This window comes from Arachis ipaensis, chromosome B04, assembly GCF_000816755.2.
Source record: "Arachis ipaensis cultivar K30076 chromosome B04, Araip1.1, whole genome shotgun sequence".
NCBI lineage: Eukaryota > Viridiplantae > Streptophyta > Magnoliopsida > Fabales > Fabaceae > Arachis > Arachis ipaensis.
The window spans coordinates 108,671,576-108,686,221 of NC_029788.2; the positions used below are offsets into that span (position 1 = coordinate 108,671,576).

The 14,646-nt window shown below is 35.9% G+C and overlaps 1 protein-coding gene across 4 annotated transcripts; it reads right to left on the minus strand.

Moving 5' to 3' along the window:
* On the minus strand, positions 1,474-13,966 carry LOC107639629 (protein LURP-one-related 10). 4 transcript variants are annotated; one of them, XR_001620243.2, is made up of 5 exons: positions 13,556-13,966; positions 13,188-13,421; positions 11,572-12,290; positions 11,019-11,072; positions 2,677-2,778 (listed from the first exon to the last, which is right to left on the minus strand). XR_001620243.2 is itself a non-coding variant. In XM_016343187.2 (4 exons), exons 1-4 carry the CDS (start codon positions 13,751-13,753, stop codon positions 1,631-1,633), a joined length of 642 nt encoding a protein of 213 aa, XP_016198673.1. In that variant the 5' UTR covers positions 13,754-13,952; the 3' UTR covers positions 1,474-1,630. The 4 variants fall into 4 exon arrangements, 2 of the variants coding, with proteins under 2 accessions (XP_016198673.1, XP_016198672.1); XM_016343187.2 differs by lacking the exons at positions 11,019-11,072; positions 11,572-12,290 and adding an exon at positions 1,474-1,645 and having other exon boundaries at positions 2,584-2,778; positions 13,556-13,952; XR_002361591.1 differs by lacking the exon at positions 11,019-11,072.

Genomic DNA, 14,646 nt, shown 5'->3' on the forward strand with positions numbered 1-14,646 from the left:
AATATTAAAAGTTTTTTTAATAATTAAATCTTCGTAACGGTCCTTTATAATAAATTTCCCTAAAAACAAAATACAGAAATCCCTGTTGAAAATTATCCTTCTTTTCACTTTCTCCATTAACAATAAAATGATGTGAAGAAAAAAAATCATAACAGAATCAAAATCCTAAATCAAAAATAAAAATCCAAAACAAATAATCATAAAAAAGTTATAATAAAAACTCAGAATAGAACATACAATTAAAATCAAGAAATAATAAGATCCAGACCCTAAACAAAAACTCATTATCAAGAACAAATAATCATAACCAAAAATTAAAATAACAAATCAGAACATAAACAAATATCATATCAAAACCAAAAAACAAAACTAATAATGAATAGTCAGATAAAAAAATTTAGAACTATGAATCACAGATGCGAAGCGCCAGCAAAACTGCAGAAAAGACGCTACAATCCATTCTCGAGGACGACAGAATGCAGGAGAAGCGGCTGCTGTTCGTGAAGGAAGGGCAACACAGAGGAGAGGGAAGCCCGACGAGGAAGGGAAGGAGAGAAAGGGCCGCGCGCGTCGAGAAAAGGGAAGAGCGACAAGGAAGGGCCGGCACGAGTGTGCTATCCGGCGACGTTAGGGCTGAGAGGACGACGGCGTTGTGGAGGGTGGGAGGAAGAGTTTTCGACGCTGTGGAATGGAGAGTGGAGAGTGGACAATGGATTGAGTTAATGAGTTAGGTATGTTTGGGTTCCTAATCCCAAGTGTGGCGGCTGTGTGTGGAAAAGGGGAGGGTTTGGTTTTATACTTTTATTTAGGGTTTTTTAATAAACCGATTCGGTTCGGTTAGGATTTTTTGAATTAGAATTGAAAATCGAACCGAACAGCACAAAAATTATAAAATATCATTTTTTTGATTTTTTTGGTTTTTGGTTTTTTCGGCTCAGTTGGTCGATTTTATTTTATTTAGATCGGTTTTAAACACTCCTATCTGTTATAGTTGTTAGGGATAATTTGTCCCGTGTTAGAGTTGTCAGGGACCATTTTATTTTTTGTTAGAATTGATGGAGCCATGGATCTAAGTGACTAACAGAGTTAATTGTTAAAGATCAATCGAATAATTAATTTTAATTAAAAACTAAAGTATCTGATTTAAAATTTTTTAAGGACTAAAATGAATAAATATTTTTTCTTTTTTGGTTCCGAGGAACATGAACTGGGGGAAGTGCTTAGGAGAGATTAACATCATGCAACAACAATCAAGTTTTATCCGATTAAGTAAGATTGACCATATAATTCAAACATCATTATTGAAGACTATTATATAATACAACCATATCCAATAACGAATAATCGGAGAACCATTAATACTGTACTTGTTTCATCCTTATATAAAAATATTTTTATTTTTAATATTTGTTAGTTTAAAAATTTCGCGATTGAATTATTATTCACAAAATTTTAAAAATAGTTAAAAATACTAAAAATAAAAATATAATTTTATGTATTATCAAATACAAACATCTAGTAAAAGAAACACACATACATGCACACAAACATCTAAAAATATATAGAAAACACAAAACCTGCACCACCTAACTCGAAGAACACAAACCCTGGAACAGGAGAGGCTCACCAATCACGAGCTCAAACTCTGCAGAATCCAGATTAAACCTCCATCATCATCCTCACTCACCATAAGACTTACATCAAAATAATTAAATTATTACTAATAAGGAGAAAATTAAAGAAATAGTTCAATTTCAATATTATCTGCACAATATATTTTTTGTTGGCATCTCTAAGTGTTCATATATGTATGGCATTATTACTTCTCCATTTGTCATCATCTAGAGTAGTTATTATATAAAGTACAATTTGTTCTTTTTTATTTGGTATGCAGGCTATCCAAAAAGGATAGATTATCTAAGATTATATAAAAAAGAGATATATCATCTGCCGAAATTTTATCGTATTAATGGACCTTTTAGTATACTACAGAATATATAATTATGTTTATTCTTCATTTAGAAGTTTAATAGAACGTACATTTAAAGTTTAAAAAAAAATTAGAAGATTTTATGAGATATATTTAATTTTAACTATAAAAAACAAGTTCAAATTGTTATCGCAACAATAACGCTGCTGCATAACTATATTAGACATTATTTTACAAGTGATTCTAAGGTTAAGAAATATGACCAAATAGATATACGTTGTCTTTGAAGAAGATGAAGATACCGATCAAAGTGAAGTTGAAGATAATTTTTAAAAAGATGGTGATGAGTTTCTTAAAACTATAGAAATAGTTTGAAATAATATAGCATCAAATTTAATTAATGAAAAGAATTGGGCTATATAAAGATTTAGGTGGTTTAATATTTCTAGCGATGATATTTATGATATTTATATAAAGATTTTAAGTTTAAAATTAAAAAATAATAATTATTTTTTATTATACATGTTTATTATGGTTATTTTTATTTTTAAAAATAATTTTTAGATTGATTTTATCAAATGCACGTGCAGCTTTTAAAAACTAAACTTTAAAAGACAATTTTCATAAATTAGTGTCGAAAAATAAAAACTTACCACACCAAGCTTTAGAGCTGCTCCTGCGATTCTAGCTGCTCCTGCGATTGTATCCGCACCCTTGACTTCATCTTTCTTAGTAGACTTCTTCTCAATGTATTTGATCTCATCAACAATGGTAAGAAGTGCTACTACGAAGCCATAGTCCACGTTTGGTTGAACCTCTACCTCGAAGCAGCCCTCTTTATTCGTCATCTACACACATATACATAAACTCATATTTTAGAGTAATGCCACATCATTAGTATAATTTATTATTGTTAGTTAAGAACTAATTAATAATGTTTACAAAAATTAATTAAAAATATAATATTAAACTGTTGGAGTAAAGATATTAAACTGTTAAATAATAAATTAAAATTACTGATTCTCAAACTCTTTTTTTTATATATATTCATTTAATTTTTTAAGAAAATTATTCATGCAATGGATGTTAAAATTAGTGGTTCTCTTTGTTGATGAGAATTATTAATTTGACTTCTAATTTTATATAGGTGAATTAAGTTTATCATTATCATAGGATTAGTATTGGACTTATAACTCAATTAAAGAATTATACTATAAATAAGAATATGATGTAATAATGTAAGATATGCATGATATAATTGAAAATTTTACTTTCCCTTTTTTACTTTAATTCTAGGAATTTCTCTTCTATTTTCTCTGATTATCTCTAATTCTCTTTATTCTTGATACAAATTCGTATCAAATGGTGCTTTCATTAAACACCATGCCACATATTCATGGTGATTCACTGGATTCAATTTGGAATCCGATTCAACATAACTTAAAACGCTTGAATTCAACTTATCAAGATCAGCATAAGATACTGATACGAATATAGCAAATGAGGAGTACATAAACAAAAGCGAGGAGTACATAAACAAAAGCCAGACAGTGTTGGAAGGAACAAACCATAGTTGTCAGAACCGAACCGGTAATCGAACCGGTCAAGTCACTGGGTCACTGGGTCATTGGTTCAACCGGTGAGTCACTGGTTGAACCGGTTGACTCGATACTATGCAAATAAAAAATAAAAATAGTCAAAAACCTAAAATTAAATTTTGAAAAATATATATTTTTACTAACATTCTTGGATTAGTGCAGTGGTTGCCAACTTGGTCTGCAATTCAGGAGATCCAAGTTTGACTCCTACTCCCTGCATTGCATTTTTTCAAATTTCAAACCCGCATGCTGATGTCAGCGTGACGTCAGCGGTACGCAGGTTGACCGGTTCGGTTCTGGTCCGTATCGGTTTTGACCAGTTTGAACCGGTTTGAGCAGTTCGTACCGGTTTTGACCGGTTCATTTTCTTAAGCGGTCAATATACCGAACCGGACCGGTACAAGGTCCAGTTCACCGATTTTCCGGTCGAACCGGCCGGTCCGGTCCGGTTTTTACAACTATGGAACAAACCATAGACAGGTGGCAGCTGGTCCACCTATTTCGGGCACTAGGAAGAGCACCAGGAAGAAAACAAATAGCAAGTGGTTGGAGGATTATGATCATTAGTGAATTGTGGTATGAAATCTCCCTTCCAAGGAACTATTCTCTTTTCCCCATTCTTCTCTTTTGCTATTTCTTCTCAAATTCTCAGCACACCTTTTATTCTTGTCTCAGGTTACTGGATGATGGCTGCTTCTTAAGGCTTAGGGCCTTGCACTATCTCGTTTCTGCTTGTGCCCCATTATTCATTCTGTACTAGTTATTTCTTAATTCCTTCATACTCACACTTCTATATTGTGAATGACTTATTGATACACATACCTTATACTAATACCACACTACAGTTTCTTCAATTCATTGGCTTCTCTGTACCATTTGGTGCTTTCATCCCATGACTATAACTGACAATACCTGCATGAAAGGCATGGAAGCTGACATCAAGAAACTCTTTCAGATGTTTGAATCCATTTCGGAGGAGACTCGTGCTGAGCATGCGTGATCGTCAGAAGCGACGAATCTGAAAATTAACACGCTACAACAGTCTATTACTCAGCTTCTCCATGCTTAGCCTCATCACAGATCTGAGTTGCATGAGCTCTCCCATGGTTCGAGCTCAGGGTCAGAATTCCACCAACGTCCTTTTATGTAATTGCGTCGAGTGGGTTTCGATCTGCCCAAATTTAACGGTTCTGATTCGTTAGGTTGGATCTTTTCTCTGGATCAGTATTTTGACTACTTCCGTGTGCCTGACGAAGAGCAAATAAGCATCGTGGTTATTCACATGACCGGTGCCACGATTCCTTGGTTCCGAATGTCACAACGCTATGCTCAATTTCGTTCATGTAATCAGTTGAAGCGTGCCATTGAAATCGAATTCGGGCCTTCTCTGTATGAATTGCAACGGAAATTATTATTCAAATTGCAACAATTGGGTACTGTGAGTGATTATTACTCTGAATTTGTTGCTTTAGCTAATCGCACACAGATTGATCCACCAGATGCATTGAAGGATTGTTTTATTAGTGGGTTAAAATCTGATATTAGACGAGAGGTGAAGGCACAGTGCCCTCCCTCCCTGATGCGTACGGTCACATTAGCTAGACTTTACGAGGACAAGTTTTCTTCAGTATCAAGAAGCACTAATGGTCCGACCTCTCCCCGTCCTCAGCCGACTCCTGTAGCTGCAATTTTGAGTAATAGGCCCATTCAGTAGAATACTCTGCCGCCGTTGCTTCCGACTCCATTCCAGCGTCCTGCTTTACCACCAATGAAAAGCTCGGTGCAGAAACTGTCCCTAGCAGAGATTCAGAGCAAACGGGAAAAGAGATTATGTTACTGGTGCGATGAGAAATTTTCAACTGCTCACCGTTGCCCGAATTGCCAGTATATGCAGCTGCAACTAGTGTTAGATGATCCAGATGGAAGGGACACAGGGATGCAGGAGTCATTGGAATTTGAGCCCAGTTTAGAGGCCTTGGAGTCTCAGGTAGTTGATCATCATTTATCTTATAATGCTATGCATGGTACAAGTGGTCCTGCTTCGATCCATGTTAACGCCATCATCAATGGGCTAGAGGTCCAAGCCTTAATTGATGGTGGCAGTTCGGATAGTTTTATTCAACCTCGCATAGCCAAAATTTTTAATCTACCTATTGAACCCGCATCCGGATTTAAGGTGATAGTGGGCAGTTTTGAAGTCTTGCCGGTAGAGGGTCGCATTGCTAGTTTGGATGTTAATCTATCAGGTTGCCTTGTTAGCATTCCAGAGGTTTACGTGCCCCATGTGGCTGGGGGAGAGTTGGTGATTGGTTCAACTTGGTTACAAACATTGAAGGCTCATATTGAGACTATAATTCTTCATTTCTTCGCTTTTGGCATAAAGGGGAATTTGTTAATGTGCAGGGTTATAAGAGTCCACCTTCATCTCAGGCTCAATTTCATCATATACGAAGGTTGGTAAGCACCGATGCAGTAGCTGCAGTGTTTACTCTTGAACTTCAGCATTTGGATGGGATTGTCAAGCCACCCTTGCAGTTACCAGAATATCTTCACTCTGCCTTGGTTAATTTGATGCAGCAATATGCTGTTGTTTTTGAGCAGCCTTCGGGTCTTCCTCCCCAATGTTCCCAAGATCATGGCATCCATTTAATTGATGGGGCTGCACCAGCTAAATTCCGTCCTTATCGTTACCCTCACAACTTGAAAGCACAAATTGAAACAATGGTGTCTGAGATGATGCAAGAGGGGATGATTCAACCCAGCAAAAGCCTTTGTTCCTCTCCCATTCTTTTGGTCAAGAAAAAGGATGGCACTTGGCTTTTTGCACTGATTATCGGGTACTAAATGCAATCACAGTCAAAGATTGCTTTCCTATTCCTACCGTGGATGAGTTGTTAGATGAACTATTTGGGGCTACTATTTTTTCGAAACTGGATCTTCGCTCGGGTTACCACCAAATCTTAGTCAAACCTGAGGATTGCTTTAGGACAGCATTTCGCATGTATCAAGGGCTGTATGAATGGTTAGTGATGCCCTTCTGCCTCACCAATGCCCCTGCTACTTTTCAGAGCCTTATGAATGATATATTCAAGCCTTACTTGCTCAAATTTGTGCTAGTTTTTTTTTTTTTTATGATATACTAGTCTATAGTAGTGGCTTCGACTTACATTTAGAGCATTTGGAACTAGTCTTAAAACTGCTGCAGCACGAGTCGCTATTTGCTAAACTCTCCAAATGCCTTTTTGGCTCCCCAGAAGTCGACTATTTGGGACATACAATCAGGGGCGGTGGTGTTCACATGGAAACGGCTAAGGTTCAGGCAATTCTAGAATGGCCTCAACCTACAAGTGTAAAGTAGCTTCGAGGGTTTTTAGGCCTTACTCGTTATTATCGACGATTTATTAAAGGGTATGCCTCATTAGCAGCTCCTCTCACTGATTTACTTAAGAAAGACTCGTTTAATTGGTCAGAGCAAGCTACTCAAGCCTTTCGACAGCTGTAGCATGCTATATGCACCAAACCAGTCTTAGCACTGCCCAATTTTAATATTCCTTTTAAAGTGGAGACAGAAGCTTCAGGTATTGGTGTTGGGGCTGCTTTGATTCAACAAAAACATCCCAATGCTTATTTTTCCAAGAAACTACCTCCTACTTTGCAGAAGCAATCTGCTTACATCAGAGAGTTTTACGCCATCACTGAGGCGTTTCGCCATTGCTTGTTTGGCAAAAGATTTATTTTGTGCACTGATCACCAAAGCTTGAAGGCGCTATTAGAACAAGATCTTCATACACCAGAGCAACATAAATGGCTTCATAAATTGCTCGGTTTTGATTTCAAAATCCATTACAAGGTTGGGGCTGAAAATGTTGCAGTGGATGCACTCTCTCGCAGCTTCTTAGAGCTTGGTCTGCGCCAAGAGCAGAGTGGCTAGACTAACTTCGTGCAGAATTGGTGGCGGATAAGGATCTCCGAGTATTATTGGCAAAGTGCAACTCCAATTTGGTTGAGGATTTGAATTACTCTTGTCAAAATGGCCTCTTGTTGTGGAAGAACCGATTAGTGGTACCTTCCAAAAGTAGTTTAATTAGGCAAATCCTCCATGAATACCACTATAGTGTGATTGGTAGTCATGCGGGAATCGCTAAGACTGTGGAACACAATTGTTCTATTTTCTATTGGCCTCATATGCAAAAGGATATCAGGCAATATGTCTTATCTTGCTACATTTGTCAACAAGTCAAGGTAGAAAACAAGGCACCAGCTGGTTTGCTCAAGCCATTACCCATCCCTTCACAGGTATGGAAAGATATTGCAATGGATTTCATTGTGTCTCTGCTAGTTTCATCCTGCTATTCAGTTATCATGGTGGTTGTCGACCATTTGACTAAGTACGCCCATTTTCTTCCCTTGAAACAAGATTTTAATAACAGGACAATTGCAGAAACTTTTATCAACAATGTAGTTAAGTTGTATGGTTTCCCAAAATCTATTGTATCGGATAGGGATCGGGTATTTATCAGCAAATTTTGGCAGCACCTCTTTCGCATCCAAGGTACTAAATTAGCATTGTGGTCAGCTTATCATCCCCAAACCGATGGCCAGAGTGAAGTTTGTAATCGAACCTTGGAGATGTATTTACGTTGTTTTTGTTTCGAGAACACTAAGCGCTGGCTGGAGTTTTTGCCGTGGGATGAGTTTTGGCATAATTCCTCGTGGCATAGCAGTATCAAGATGACTCCCTTCAAAGCTCTTTATGGCAGAGACCCTCCTACTTTGGCTCGTTATGAATTCTCTAGTACTGATAATTCTTCTTTGCAAGAGTGGCTTCAGGACCATGATCACTTACTCGATCAGCTAAAGTTTACTTTGGAATGCTCCCAGCAGTATATGAAACATGTTACTGATAAACATCGCCGGCAAATTGAATTTCAAGAGGGCGATTTGGTGCTAGTGAAGTTACAGCCGTATCGCCAGCACTCCGTGGGACTACATAAGCATCAGAAGCTGGGGTTGCGTTATTTTGGTCCTTTTCCAATCAGTAAGAAACTCAGTGACGTGGCCTATAGGGTGGAGTTACCTCCGAAAGCGCGTATCCATAATGTCTTCCATGTTTTAGCTCTCAAACGACTTCGGGGAGAGGGTACTTCCCAGTACTTTCCTCTTCCATTGACTACTACTAATGTGGAGCCAGTGTTAGAGCCTTCTATTATACTTTCTACACATTCTATTATGTGGGGTGACAGACTAGTGCCACAATGTCAGGTGCAGTGGGGACAGGGCAGCTTGACATAGACAACATAGGAAAATGTTCATCACTTTCACAAGTTGTTTCTTGAATTCAACCTTGAGGACAAGATTGTTGTTGATGGAGAGGGTAATGATACGAATATAGCAAACGAGGAGTACATAAACAAAAGCGATGAGTACATAAACAAAAGTCAGGTAGTGTTGGAAGGAAGGGTTGTAACAAACCATGGACAGGTGGCAGCTGGTCCACCTATTTCGGGCAGCAGAAAGAGCACCAGGGAGAAAACAAATAGCAAGTCGTTGGAGGATTGTGATCATTAGTGAATTGTGGTATGAAATCTCCCTTCTTGGGAACTATATATTCTCTTTCTCCCATTCTTCCCCTTTGTTATTTCTTCTCAAATTCTCCGCACACATGTTATTCTTGTCTCAGGTTACTGGATAATGGCTGCTTCCTAAGGCTTAAGGCTTTGCACCATCTCGTTTCTGCTTGTGCCCCATTATTCATTCTGTACTAGTTATTTCTGAATTTCTTCATACTCATACTTCTATATTGTGAATGGCTTACTGATACACATACCATATACTAATACCACACTACATTTTTTTCAATTCATTGGGTTTTCTGTATCAGATACTTAAAGAAATTAAAGAAACGTGTGCCAGAATTTGTACAACATTTTAGGCCAAATTAGAACCACACTAGTATTTTTACCCATAATAACATTACGGGAATATACATTTTTTAAAACTACAGTTCACTTTGTTCTGACAGTATAGATTATGCATGACACAAAAGATTTATAAAATCAAACTAATTTTACAAAAAAAAAAATCATAGGTGTTAAGTCTATTTTTTAGTAATAAGATGACCAATGTATCTATTGATAAAAAATCAAGTAATAAAATTTTGTTATTATTTTTATATGAAAAAGTCTATTTTTTTTATTAATAATTAATTTCAATACTTGTTATCTAAAATTTGAAACAATTTAACATGTATACTTTTACATTTAATTAGGTATTAAGTCTATTGCACAAGTAGAAATAATTAATTTTTATACTTATTATTTAAAAGTAATAATAAGTCAGAGGAACAAAGGGCGAAAGGCAGAGGAAGACTTAAGAAGACCATCCATGAGGTGGTCAAACGAGACCTACATGTAAACGGTCTCTCTGTAGACATGATACATGACAGAGCACAATGGCGTCGTTTGATTCATGTAGCCAACCCCACTTAGTGGGACAAGGCTTTTATTGTTGTTGTTGTTGTATTATTTAAAAGTAATATTTTCTCTCTCTCTATATATATATAAATATAATTAGATATTAGCATAAAAAAATTTATATCAATTCTAATTTTTAATCACAATATTAGTATTTTTTTAATGTTTTCTATATAATATAAATGTGAAAAAATAGAGAATGAGAGAAAAGAGAGAGAAAGGTAAAGATGAAAAATGAGAGTGAGAGTTTGTTAATTTTGGAAGAAATTTTTTTTATTTTAATTATAATAAAAAAATACCGGATGACATATTTTGATTTATCAAATTTCGAATATAAAATGTAAATAATATATAGAGTAAAAATGGTAGAGAGAAATAGAAAAATAGAGGGAGGTAGATGAGAGAATTTAGGAAGGGAGTTTATTAATTTTGGAAAAAAAAATATTTTTGCTCAATTTTAAGAAGAAAGTGTCATGTGACACATTTGATTATTAAATTAGATAGTAATATATGATACATAATATAGGTATATTTTAATTTCAATTTTAATATTTTAATTTTAATATTTTAATTTTAATTTTAATGCAATTAAAGAATGTGATGTTATACATTTTGATTGTCAAATTAGTAATTAGTCATTGATATTAATAATGATATATAAAATAGATAAAGTGGTTGAATGAACGAGAGACATGGAGAAAGGAAGATGGAGAATGGGAGAACTCTTTAATTTTGGAGGAAAAGATTTGATTTCAAATGCAATGAGGGAGTGACATGTGGCACATTTTGGTTGTAAAATTAGTATAGAGGAGGGAATAATTCTTTAATTTTGGAAGAAAAGATTTAATTTTAATTACAATGCGGGATTGACATGTGGCACATTTTGGTTGTAAAATTAGTAAGGAAGAGAGGAGAATTCCTTAATTTTGGAAGAAAAGATTTGATTCTAATTACAATGAGAAAGTGACATGTAACACATTTTGATGGTATAATTAGAAATATATAATATATTTGCACCTGCTCCACAAGAATTCAACAAATCCAGCGGCAAATATCTCAGCACTTCTAGTTCTGCAATTTCAGACTCTAGAATCAGATTATCCAGAACCAGATTCAGCTATATAGACACACCAGATCTAACAATTTTAGACAAACCAGATGCAGATTTCCAGAATGCAGGAATAAAAATTCCAGAGTTCGAAAGCAATGCAGCACACACAGAGGAGGCAGCAAAATCAGATTTCAATTTTAATTTTTAACCAATAGAATCAACAAATATTGTAGATTAATCAAAATTTCAACCACAACAAGCAAAATCAACAGAAAATCTAAATCAAGCAACAATTCAGCAGTTCTCATTGTCAATTTGTAATTACAAAGCAATAACACAATTTCAGCAACAACAAAATTCTTGCCTAATTCAAATATCATCGATGCAGAAAAAGAAGAAGAAGCAACCGATTTGGCCAATGAAGAACAATCAGATTTCAAATTTGAATTCCAACCAGAACAAGAACAAGAATCAACAGTAATTTCAAATCAAGCAGAATTTCAAATTCAATTCAAATACCTCTAATTCTAGATCACACAGAGGTGGAGGGGGTGAATCGACCACAACCAAAGCCACCTTACGCGTTTCCAGATGCAGCGGTTGGCCTGGCACCAACAGCCAGCACCGGCGAGGCTACATTTTTACTCCGAGGCCTCGGCGCCGTTGCAAAGGGAGAGCGGACACTCACGAAGGCCGGGGTTGACGGAGCAGCGACGGTGGATGACGACGAAGTTACCAATCTAAACAACCATCACGGTACCTCTACAACGGAGATGCGAGGAATGCAGGGCGCGATTTGTCAACGGTCTCTCACGATGCGGCCTTGCGACTGGTTCCAGAGAGTCGGGACGGAGTGGAAGAGATCGCCGTCGCGTCTGCCCAATCGTGGTGACGCCACCACCACTCATGGCGGCAGTGTTCCCTTGCGAGCGCGAGAATGGGATCGCACCAGAGAAGAAGCAGTACCTAAGTGATGGGGTTGTTTCAGGCGCAGGGATGGCCGGAAGTAGTGGCGACCGAAGTGCGCCATGGAGGGGTGGTTGCGGGTTGGACGCAGTGGCGGCGGCGGCTGCAGCTCTGGGTAAGGCAGTGCCAAGTGCGCCAGAGGGGACCAAATGCGGCGCAGATCGCTGGTTACCCCATGTGAGCTCGCGACAGCTGGCGGTACGCTGGTTGGAGCTGCAGCGGCGGTTTTTTTCCATGGGAGGAAGGGGAGTCAATGAAGATGTAGGAAAAGTCTGGAAGGAGAAGGAATTAGGGCAATTTGCTTTGGTATTTCATTGGGCCAAATTTTAACTTCTAAAGCCTAAAATCAGAAGGTGATGAATGGTACAATGACTTCAAGTCCAATTATAAGAATTTCAGTTCTTATGGTCTATTTTTAGATTTCTACGCAATTATATTTTGTTGGTTTTGGATTGAACAAAAAGTTTTTCAATGAGATCTTGGCGGTTATTTTATTTTATTCTTTTTGCAGTAGAATAAGAATAAAATAGAAAATATTATTTTAGAATTAATTATTTTTTTTATTATTAATTGTAATACATTTTTATATATTTAATTAGGAGTTATATTTTTCCTAACCTTGAAGACAATGTTGTTTTGAAAGGTAGGGTAATAATAAGATTAGTATTGGGTCTATAATCTAATTTGAGAATTATACTATAGATAGGAATATGATATAATAATGTGAGATATGTATGATATAATTAGAAACTCTACTTTTTTTTTTTGTCCTAATTCTATGAATTTCTCTTCTATTCTCTCTGATTATTTCTAATTCTCTCTATTCTTGATACAAATTTATATCNNNACATCAATAAAAATATTAATAATAATTGATTAATAACTACAAATTACAAAACTGCCCTGATGCTTTCTCCAAATAAAATGAAAATACTAAAATAGTGATTACTGAGCCTATGTTCTATGTTTTGGGATTACGGAAGAAACTCATCCTCTTATCCGCCACTTGTCCTATTTTGGACCACAATGTATTCATTTTTCAATTAATGAAATGAATAAATAATATTTTTGATAAAAAAATCGTGGCTGTTATTTTTTTATTCATTGATATTTTCCAGAAAAATATTTTGATAAGTTCTCAACGATTTTTGGGTAATGAATTCACCAACCTTGGCAAGAAGGGAAGAAGATCCATGAGCACTAATATCACAAGACTTTTTCTCAGCACCAGCGCAAACCTTAAAGTCCCACACACCTTTGATATTTTTAGCCAGATACACATTGAAGTCAATATTCTTCTTTTCTGGGATAAAAAACGTTGATCGCTTCACTGTAAACAACAAATCACTGGAATCTATGCTACGGCCTTTGAAAACCTCCCATCGATCATGCATCGATATTATCTGCACAAATATATTCAATAACTAATAAATATTATTTTAGAAGTAATAAAATGTAAGTATTACATTTCTAAAAGATAGAAAATATATATAGCTGATGAATTAAAGGATTACGTGATGTATAGAAATTTTGAAACCTTTTTTGATAGAGTCGAAACATGGTTTCCAGAAACATCGTATATGACACGACGGCCCTTAAGTGAGAAAGATTCCTTAATACGAAAGATGACTTCGTTGTTGATGTATGCGACCCCCTTGTCAGTTTCGATCTTTATAGTAATAGGATGAGGTTTGCAATAATTAGTGTTGATAACTGAGATAATCCCAGTTTCCATTTTTGTACCAAAAGGGAAGAATTAATGTGATGATGAGTACTGCGAAAATCCTTTTGATTTGAGTACAATGTTCTTACCAGTTAGTTCTACTAACACGCATTAAATATCACTTGTTAAACAGAATAGTCAAAAATAGTGTTACATTCAAGGAAACTGAATGGAAGTTAGGGTATAATAGACCCTACCCGTCGTACGAACACTTATTGGTAGAGTCAATGGTAACACACTGATGGAGTCAATGATAGCTTTAGTGGCCATAAAATATGAGAGTAGTTTAATAGTTTTGCTGTGTATATTGTGTGGCTAATTTTTTTAGTTATGGAAATTTAGAATGTATTACACTCAATTATAAAAAAATGATGTATTTTTTATGAATATGGAGATAAATTTTTTTAATTGGAATTCACAAATTGAAGGCTAAGTTTTGTTTTGGAAACAAAACTTAAGGTTCAATTTGGAGTAATAAAGAAATCTGAGTTTTAAATTTGTGTCTGATGAATTTTTTTTTTAAAGGATAAACAAATTGGTAGAAAAATTTTGTGGAAAAAAAATTATAAATCACATATCTTAATAAGTGAATATATTATATAAACACTATAAGAAAAAATCCATTTCGCCATGCTTTTTTCTTGCCAAGCGTGGCCGGTAGGAGTCAACAGTCACGTTTTTATAAGTGTGGTGATTGCTTAGAGATTTGATCACAGATTTTTTTTGTTCGTTTTAAAAGCGTGGTCGAAAAAGTCAACGACCATACTTTTATGAGGGTGGCAATTGCTTCACGATTTGACCACGGTTTTTTTGCTACGCTTCAAAAGCATAGCAATAGAGAACAACAGACACACTTTTGAAGTGTGATGAAAAAGTTTTGTTATCGTGGCGTTTTTGAAGCGTGC

Excerpts from the sequence above, each read along its gene's own strand:
- LOC107639629 (XM_016343186.2), bottom strand. The coding sequence starts at position 13,753 with ATGGAAACTGGGATTATCTCAGTTATCAACACTAATTATTGCAAACCT. Across the intron at positions 13,422-13,555 it reads TTTCGACTCTATCAAAAAAG|ATAATATCGATGCATGATCG; the intron begins GTTTCAAAATTT and ends ATATTTGTGCAG. Across the intron at positions 12,291-13,187 it reads CTTCTTCCCTTCTTGCCAAG|ACTTTTCCTACATCTTCATT; the intron begins GTTGGTGAATTC and ends TTCTCCTTCCAG.